The following is a 10,179-nucleotide window of genomic DNA, read 5'->3' on the forward strand; positions in this document are numbered from 1 at the left end:
TATTATGAAGACCATGACTCAATATATCACTGGGGTATTCGTGCTCTCTATACAGGGCTAATATGAAACAGTATCCATTGTATGTACTATGCTGGGGCTGAAAAACAACATGAAATGTTGTGTCAACCAAGACAGACAGACTTTAGAAACTAAACTGTGTCAGCCACTAAGACACGAATACCAATACCGGTCATCAATATGCTGTACTATGTATTACTAAGAGAGACTGTAAAGTATGGTATTGTATGATTAGAATTCCTTAACCCACTTGCAATGCATGAGTCAACCATATCTTGAGTATGAACAGTGCATTTATATCGCCATCTTGTGGCGTCAGATAAGACTGCATCCCTCTGCATCCTCCAGCAATGAGCCTGAAAATCGAAGTTCTGTATAAAAACGAGGACCACATTTAGGCCATGAAACTACTTTTATAAACAGTCCTCACATATTGCATTATATGTGTAAATGTACATAATAAAATACACTAAAGTGTTTCTGTGTGTTATCATACTCCACATCTACAGCAGTCACTGTGAGGAGGCAAGGATTATTGTGTCGGGAAGTTAGGCTACATTATCCAGAAGAGATCGCTTTCAAACCAGATGCGCAGTTCCTCATAGCATGCAATCAAATTCTAAAATATCAAATTTACAGAGGTATTCACATCACCATTGGCAGCTATTAAAGCTGTAAGTCTTTCTGGGTACGTCTCTAAGAGCTTTGTACACCTGGATTGTAGAATACTTGTATTTTATCTTTAACATTCGTCAAGCTCTGTCAAAGTGGTTGTTGATCATTGCTAGACAGCCATTTTCAAGTCTTGCCATAGATTTTCAAGACGATTTAAGCCAAAACTGTAACTGGATGTATTGATACACCATCCAAAGCTTAATTAAGAACTTCATAATGCTCAAAGGGATATTCAATGTCTGCTTTTTTTTGTTACCCATCTACCAATAGGTGCCCTTCTTTGCAAGGCATTGGAAAATCTCCCTGGTCTTTGTGGTTGAATTTGTGTTTGAAATGTACTGCTCGACTGAGGGACCTTAAAGATAATTGTACTGTATGTGTGGGGTACAGAGATGAGGTAGTCGTTCAAAAATCATGTTAAACACTATTACCGCACACAGTGAGTCCATGCAACTTATTATGTGAGTTGTTAAGCAAATTGTTTCTCCTGAACTTATTTAGGCTTGCCAGGGGTTGAATACTTATTGACTCAAGACATTTCAGCTTTTCATTTTTAATTAATTTGTAAACATTTCTAAAAACATAATTCCACTTTGACATTACTTGATATTGTGTGTAGGCCAGTGACACAAAATCTCAATTTTAACACAACAAAATGTGTAAAAAGTCTATGGGTGTGAATACTTTCTGAAGGCACTGTAGCAGTCAGGGTCTTCACAAGTCTCTAAAAACCAATGAAACATGGTCAATATTGAAGAGTAGTAACCCATGGGACTATAATTATGAAGTCAGAAATTGTCATTGTTTTACACTGCATAAGCCCCATTGCACTTGTAGTGGTACTGCCTAAGATAGTCCCTGAGCTGATGAGGCAGTGGAAGGATCTTGATGCCCTGGTACGTAGTGCAGCTACAGATCACTGCGCGACACAGGTGCTGCAGGGTGAATGGGAAAGTCCGGGCCAGAGGGCGGGACAGGAGGGGCTCAAAGAAGAGGCATGTGGCTGGGTCGCTGTAGTGCCGGAGCAGGCCCGTCACACTCGGATCCCGGTACATGCACGGATCGCGGCCATCGAAGCTGAAGCGCTTGCCGTTCTGCTCGATACGCGCATGGAGGGAGCGGCTATAGCGGCGGAAGCTGACGGAGAAGAGGAACTTGTCCTGGGCTGAGTCACGGAGGAGGAAGGTGCCCTCGGGCTGGCCTTCCAGGAGCTCCTCTGCCTGGAAGCGGTCCAGAACACCCCAGTAACACGAGCTGTTGTTGATCTGCAGGAGGTCAGGGACTAGGATGTAATCTGTATGGCTGCCACCATAGGCTGCTCTGCCATGCGGATGGGAGAGGTCCCAGTCCTCAAGGCTCAGGGGCCTACTCAAGCAGATGCCCTCCCATGAAAGAGGTGTCGAAGGCGGGGATGTGGAAGTGCACGGGACTGGTTCTTTGCCAGCAGCCTGTGCAGCCTTGGCGGCTTGGGCAACCTCTAGGCCCACAATGGCGCTGGGGTGGGTGGCATGCTTCTTGATGAGGTGCCAGCAGTGGGCCAGCTCTGACTTGGACGAGAAGGGGCACTTGTCCTGCATGAGCTCCGTGACATGGATCGGACGCTTGGACCAGAGGAGCACAGAAAAGGCCCCCTGGTAGGCCCCCGTTGGGCAGCCGTGGTGGTGGTGGTGGCGATGGTCAGTGCGGAGAGGGAAACACTGACCCACTGCATCCTGGAACTTCTGCCGGAGAGAGCGCCTAGAAAGGGCTTTCCGACAGGGGACATCTATGTCGACTTCCCCCATTACGGTACAGCTACACTTCCTCTCTCTCCGTCTTCGCGGACATGAGGTGGAACGCGCTCCTTGCTCCTCCATCGGCCCTACCCCCTCCGGACCCCGAAGGCCCGAATCGTTTCGAGAACTCCGGGAGCGTTTCTTGCAGCTCCACACGTAGCCATCGGCACTCCAGCTGCGGATGCCGCATTTGGGACAGATGTCCGAAATTCGGGATTTCTTCTCAGACATGGCCTTCCCTCTTCTTCATACAGCTCTGTGCTACATTAATAGACAGAGATAACCAAGTCAATATGTGGATAAAGTAACATTCACTGATGAAACAATGGGATGGTTATCAACAAAAGTTTTTAAATCCAATTTCAAACAGTACAGGTAGAAAGTTTATTATGTTAGATTAGACATTCCTCTAAAGTTTAGAGGATCTCATGTCAAATGTTGTTGAAGTGTTGTGGTTGCAGGTTCACCTGCCTCATCTAAAGCATCTTCTTTTGGAGTGCTGCTATAGGCCACCAAGTGCTAACAAGTCCGTGTTTGGATAATATGTGTGCAATGCTTGATAAGGTTTCTGATGGTAACAGAAAGGTCTATTTTCTGGGTGACCTGAAGATTGACTGGTTAACAACTAGCTTTCCTCTCAAGAGGTAGCTTCTAACTGTGACTAATGCCTGTAATGTCACCCAGGCTATCACTCAACCTACTAGAGTGCATACCAATAGTGTTCTTTGACATCCACTTGTATTGATCAAATATTCACAAATGCTGCAGAGCTTTGCTCCAATTGTTGACAAACATGCACCTGTTAAGAAACTAACTGTAAGTGGACGGGGACTTTAATGCAGGCAAACTTAAATTAATTTGACCTCATTTCTACCAGCATGTCACTTGTGCAACCAGAGGAAAATAATCTCTAGACCATCTTTACTCTACACACAGAGACGCGTACAAAGCTCTCCCTCGCCCTCCATTTGGAAAATCTGACCATAATTCCATCCTCCTGATTCCTGCTTAAAAGCAAAAACTAAAGCAGGAAGTGGTCAGATGATGGGGATGCTATGCTACAGGACTGTTCTAATGGCACAGACTGGAATATGTTCTGGGATTCATCCAATGGCATTGAGGAGTATACCACCTCAGTCACCGGCTTCATCAATAAGTGCATTGACGACGACGTCCCCACAGTGACCGTACGTACGTATACCAACCAAAAGCCATGGGTTACAGGCAACATCCGCAAGGTTAGAGCTGCCGCTTTCAAGGAGCAGGACACTAATCTGGACGCTTATAAGAAATCCTGCTATGCCCTCAGACTAACCAACAGGCAAAGCGTCAATACAGGACGAAGATTGAATCCTACAGCACCGGCTCCGACGCTCGTCGGATGTGTCAGGGCTTGCAAAGTTATTAGGGACTACAAAGGGAAGCACAGCTGAGAGCTGCCCATTGACACAAGCCTACCAGACAAGTTACAGTTGAAGTCAGAAGTTTACATACACTTAGGTTGGAGTCATTTAAACTCGTTTTTCAACCACTCCACAAATTTCTTGTTAACAAACTATAGTTTTGGCAAGTAATTTAGGACATCTACTTTGTGCATGTTACAAGTAATTTTTCCAACAATTGTTTACACACAGATATTTCACACAATTCACTGTATCACAATTCCAGTATGCATTTGGCAAAGGTGTATGTAAACTTCCGACTTGAACTGTAAATTACAATTACAATTTTTAACCTCTCCCTGTCTGAGTCTGTCATACCAACATTTTTCAAACAGACCACCATAGTCCCTGTGCCCAAGAAAGTGAAGGTAACCGGCCTAAATGACTACCGCCCCGTAGCTACCGTCAGCAGCCATGAAAGTCTGGTCATGGCTCATATCAACACCATCATCCCGGAAACCCACTCCAATTTGCATAAAGACCCAACAGATGACGCAATCTCAATTACACTCCACACTGCCCTTTCCCACCTGGACAAAAGGAACACTTACAGTTGAAGTCGGAAGTTTACGTACACCTTAGCCAAATACATTTTTCACAATTCCTGACATTTAATCGTCGTAAAAAATCCCTGTCTTGGGTCAGTTAGGATCACCACTTTATTTTAAGAATGTGAAATGTCAGAATAATAGTAGAGAGAATTACTTATTTCAGCTTGTATTTCTTTCATCACATTCCCAGTGGTTCAGCAGTTCCCAGTGGGTCAGAATACACGCAATTAGTATTTGGTAGCATTGCCTTATAATTGTTTAACTTGCGTCAAACGTTTCAGGTAGCCTTCCACAAGCTTCCCACAATAAACTGGGTGAATTTTGGCCCATTCCTCCTGACAGAGCTGGGTTAACTTAGTCAGGTTTGTAGGCCTCCTTGCTCACACACGTTTTTTCAGTTCTGCCCACAAATTCTCTATAGGGTTGAGGTCAAGGCTTTGTGATGGCCACTCCAATACCTTGACTTTGTTGTCCTTAAGCCACAACTTTGGAAGTATTCTTGGGGTCATTGTCCATTTTCGCACTTTTCACACCAAAGTACGTTCTCCTTCCTGAGCGGTGTGACGGCTGTGTGGACCCATGGTGTTTATACTTGCGTACTATTGTTTGTACAGATGAACGTGGTACCTTCAAGCATTTGGAAATTGCTCCCAATGATAAACCAGACTTGTGGAAGTTTTACAATTTTTTTTCTGAGGTCTTGGCTGATTTCTTTTGATTTTCCCATGATGTCAAGCAAAGAGGCACTGAGTTTGATGTTAGGCCTTGAAAAACATCCAGAGGTACACCGCCAATTGACTCAAACGATGTCAATTAGCCTATCAGAAGCTTCTAAAGCCATGACATTTTCTGGAATTGTCCAAGCTGTTTAAAGGCACAGTCAACTTAGTGTATGTAAACATCTGACCCACTGGAATTGTGATATAGTGAATTATAAGTGAAATAATCTGTCTGTAAACAATTGTTGGAAAAATTACTTGTGTTATGCACAAAGTAGATGTCCTAACCGACTTGCCAAAACTATAGTTTGTTAACAAGAAATTTGTTTAGTGGTTGAAAAATTAGTTTTAATGATTCCAACCTAAGTGTATGTAAAATTCCGACTTCAACTGTATATGAGAATACTGTTAATTGACTACAGCTCAACTCTCAACATCACAGTGCCCTCAAAGCTCATCACTAAGCTAAGGACCCTGGGACTAAACACTTCCTTCTGCAACTGGATCCTGGACTTTCTGATGGGTAGGCCCCAGGTGGTAAGAGTAGGCAACAACAAATCTGCCTCGCTGATCCTCAACACGGGGCCCCTCAGGGGTGTGTGCTCAGTCCCCTCCTGGGGGGACTACAGGATTATTTATTTACACAGGATTATTTACAATGACCCCCCCCCCCCCCCCTCCCTCCCCCTCTATCTATGCATAGTCACTTTACCCCTACCTACCTGTACAAATTTCCTCAACTAACCTGTACCCCTGCATATTGACTCGGTACTGGTACCCCCTGTATATAGCCTCATTTTTATTATTTTATTGTGTTACTTTTGTTCTTTTTTTTCTTATTTCGTTTATTTAGTAGATATTTTCTTAACTGTATTTCTTTCCTTAAAACTTTAGGTTTAGGACTTGTACGTAAGCACTTCACGGTAAGGTCTACACAGCCGTCACACCGCTCAGGAAGGAGAACGTACTTTGGTGTGAAAAGTGCGAAAATGGACAATGACCCCAAGAATACTTCCAAAGTTGTGGCTTAAGGACAACAAAGTCAAGGTATTGGAGTGGCCATCACAAAGCCTTGACCTCAACCCTATAGAGAATTTGTGGGCAGAACTGAAAAAACGTGTGTGAGCAAGGAGGCCTACAAACCTGACTAAGTTACACCAGCTCTGTCAGGAGGAATGGGCCAAAATTCACCCAGTTTATTGTGGGAATCTTGTGGAAGGCTACCTGAAACGTTTGACGCTTTCGTGCTGTTTTGAATTTGGTGCATGTGACAAACATTCAATTTGATTTGATTTGAACTGTCAGAGCCCCCTGGGTTGACGATGAATTGAAAAATGGTATTGTTCAAAGAAAATTCTGCAAAAGAGGTGGCAAACAAGTCAGGCTGCTCAGCTGATTTGTTAACATACTGTAAATTGAGAAATGTTGTGACTCAATTTAACAAAAATAATAAATGTTATTACCAAACAAAGATAAATGACATACAATAAAAAGAAAAGGTACTTTGGAGTACCTTCAATTATATCATGGGCAGAAAACCCAATTAATCTCCATCGTTCATTGAAGTTGATGGGTCATATATAAGAAAACCTTTCAATATTGCCAATAGTTTCAATGACAATTTCACTAGTAAGGTGGAAAAAATTACAACATTGAACAGTGAAACGTCATATTTTTGTATAAAATATTTAATAATGAAAGAGAAGGATTGCTGTTTTGAATTTGGTCAAGTTAGTATGGGAGAGGTGGAAAAACGATTGTTTTCCATCAATAATGATAAGCCACCAGGTATAGACAACCTAGATGGGAAACTATGTAAGGGATAATCAACGAGGGACTATGAGTTCTATGGAAAATAATAAATGAAGTGGAAGGTGTGTTCACAGAGAACTGACCTTCCACAGAGCTGGATTATTTTCCAGAGAACGCATAGAGCCCCAAATTGATTATCCCTTTTATACCATGACTATAATTTAACACATTTACGACTAGAAATGTGTTAATTTGGCGGTAGAAATGTGTTCAACATACACTGAAGTAGCTAGCAAGTGTACTAGTTAGCTACAGTAGTTGCCGTGGTAACCAAACAAACAGACTTGGTAGTTTAGCTAACCAAACCATCAGTCCTAGTTTCCCGTTATGAAAATTCAACAACGCCAATAATGTTTTCAATTCGACTTTTGCTTTCAAAAGCAGCTGAGACATGGAACATGAACTATAGCCATTGATTTCTACCGTGCAAATATAGTGCACGCTCTAGAATGCCCTTCAAGCCAATCAGAAACAAGTATTCAACAAGTCCATGGTATAATGAGAATGTTAGCAGACTGAATTGCCACCCCTATTTGCTATATATTTAACCAAAGTCTAAAGGAGTGCGTGTCCACAGGCGTGGAAGGAAGCTAAAGTAATTCCACTGCCTAAAAATAGTAGAGCATCCTTTTGCTGGCTCTAACAGCCACCCAATCAGTTTGCCGCCTGTTCTTAGTAAACTGATGGAGAGGATTGTGTTTGACCAAATACATAGAACAGAGAACAAATTAACTCCTGACTTTCAGCATGCATAAATAAAATGTCACTCAACTTGTACGTCACTGATTTAGATGACTGATGATTGGTTAAAAGAAATGGAGAATAAGATTATCGTTGGAGCTGGACAAATATTTTTTCCCGCTAGCTATATTGGTCCCTGATACAGGACTATTAAAGGCCCAGTGCACTACTTTTTATTTATTTATTTATAATTTATTTATTATTATGCCGATTTTTGAGGGGGTGGTGCAGCACCTTCAGCATCCCTACATCTTGTGGCTATGGACACAAGCTAGCATTAACTTGTACAGTGATTTTTTTTGTTGACATTTAGAAAGTTTGCATAGAAAATAAATGCGACAATTGACTACTACGGTTAGTTTTCACTGTCTTGTGCCGATAAAAACAGCTGAAAGTAAGAAAATGTTTTTGTTGCAAAAACCTAGAGTGTCAAATAAAAATGAAGTAGTTGAAGTGTTTCCATTATCCCTTTAAGCAAATTGCACATTAATAAATTGGCAAAGCCAGTATCCCCTCCCACCTATCTGTTTCATGTCTCATGTAGCCCACAAAAGCCAGCATGGATAGAATGCAAACATTTACAAATATTTGCCATTATCTAATAATTCTCATGTGCCAACGTATCGCCACGGACCGTGCCATGGTGAGACTTGCACTCATGTAGATCTAATATTCTAAGTATACTTCCTTAAAAGTATGTGCAAATATTTTTGCATTACCCAGCATCCTTTTCTGCAGATTAAGTTTTGATTTATAATATGATCAAAGACAGTACAGTATTAAGATAGGCTAAAACTGCTTCTCCAATCCCCGATCACACTTGTAGGCGATGTCATCAAATATTTTATAAATATTTTTATAACTAAACCAAGATAGACCACAGCCTGTCGTTTCCAATGGGAACAAATGAGGCAGTTGGCATTTCCACGCATGGAGATGGGCATTTCCACGCATGAGCAAGCGAGATCCTATTGACCCGTTCAAGCATGCATATTTCCGTTAGGGAATGCCTACTCTGTGGAGTGCGTGTGCGTGTGCAATAAATTAATTAGCCTTTGCACTCTGTCTAAACAACGTGATTTAATTTGTTTTTGTTGCAAATGGCAAAGTCTATAAAAATTAGTTCATTTTGTTCATAACATATGATAGTTTTGGGAACAGAAAACTGTACTGTGGGCTTCCTCCCACTACCATATTTGGGAACGCCAAGCGGATGCTTCACATTTATACATCCGGTGAAATATCTGTCTCATTATTCTATCTGTGATGTCATGGCAACGGCTAGCTAAAGTCATGCATAGAAATACATCGTCGGGTCTAACCGGAACCCAAACCGGCTGCGCGCGTGCTCCATCGTGCACACATTTATTTTGTCCCCCTACACCAAACGCGATCACGACATGCAGGTTAAAATATCAAAACAAACTCTGAACCAATTATATTAATTTGGGGACAGGTCGAAAAGCATTAAACATGTATGGCAATGTAGCTAGTTAGCTTGCACTTGCTAGCTCATTTGTCCTATTTACCTAGCTTGCTGTTGCTAGCTAATTTTTTCTGGGATATAAACATTGAGTTGTTATTTTACCTGAAATGCACAAGCTCCTCTACTCCGCCAATTAATCCACACACAAAAAAAAAAAAAAATATCCACACATAAAACGGACAACCGAATCGTTTCTAGTCATGTCTCCTCCTTCCAGGCTTTTTCATCTTTGAATTTATATGGTGATTGCCATCTAAACTTTCATAGTATTACCATGACAACCGGCAAAGCAGTTCGTCTTTCAATCATCCACATGGGTATAACCTAGCACGTGATTACCTGCTTCTACCAATGGGGAGATGGGAGAGGCAGGACTTTCAGCGCGATCTGCGTCAGAAATAGAAAAGAGTTCTGTACACTATCTGTAAATAGCCCACCCAACTACCTCATCCCCATATTGTTATTTATTTTTTGCTCTATTGCACCCCAGTATCTCAAATCAAAATCAAATCAAATATATTTATAGCCCTTCGTACATCAGCTGATATCTCAAAGTGCTGTACAGAAACCCAACCTAAAACCCCAAACAGCAAGCAATGCAGGTGTAGAAGCACGGTGGCTAGGAAAAACTCCCTAGAAAGGCCAAAACCTAGGAAGAAACCTAGAGAGGAACCAGGCTATGTGGGGTGGCCAGTCCTCTTCTGGCTGTGCCGGGTGGAGATTATAACAGAACATGGCCAAGATGTTCAAATGTTCATAAATGACCAGCATGGTCAAATAATAATAATCACAGGCAGAACAGTTGAAACTGGAGCAGCAGCACAGCCAGGTGGACTGGGGACAGTAAGGAGTCATCATGCAGGTAGTCCTGAGGCATTATCTCTACTTGCACATTCATCTTCTGCACATCTATCACTCCAGTGTTTAATTGCTAAATTGTAATTATTTCACAACTATGGC

The 10,179-nt window shown here is 42.0% G+C and overlaps 1 protein-coding gene across 1 annotated transcript; it reads right to left on the reverse strand.

Annotated features, from left to right (window-relative positions):
- Positions 1–1,499: 1,499 nt before the first annotated feature.
- On the reverse strand, positions 1,500–2,699 carry LOC139383945 (suppressor of cytokine signaling 4-like). Its single transcript, XM_071128565.1, has one exon. The coding sequence runs from the start codon at positions 2,697–2,699 to the stop codon at positions 1,500–1,502; it is 1,200 nt and encodes a 399-aa protein (XP_070984666.1).
- Between the last annotated feature and the right edge of the window lie 7,480 nt (positions 2,700–10,179).

This window comes from Oncorhynchus clarkii, chromosome 25 (assembly GCF_045791955.1).
Source record: "Oncorhynchus clarkii lewisi isolate Uvic-CL-2024 chromosome 25, UVic_Ocla_1.0, whole genome shotgun sequence".
Classification (NCBI taxonomy): Eukaryota; Metazoa; Chordata; class Actinopteri; order Salmoniformes; family Salmonidae; genus Oncorhynchus; species Oncorhynchus clarkii.

Coding starts and splice junctions, on each gene's coding strand:
- LOC139383945 (XM_071128565.1), bottom strand. CDS start 2,699: ATGTCTGAGAAGAAATCCCGAATTTCGGACATCTGTCCCAAATGCGGC.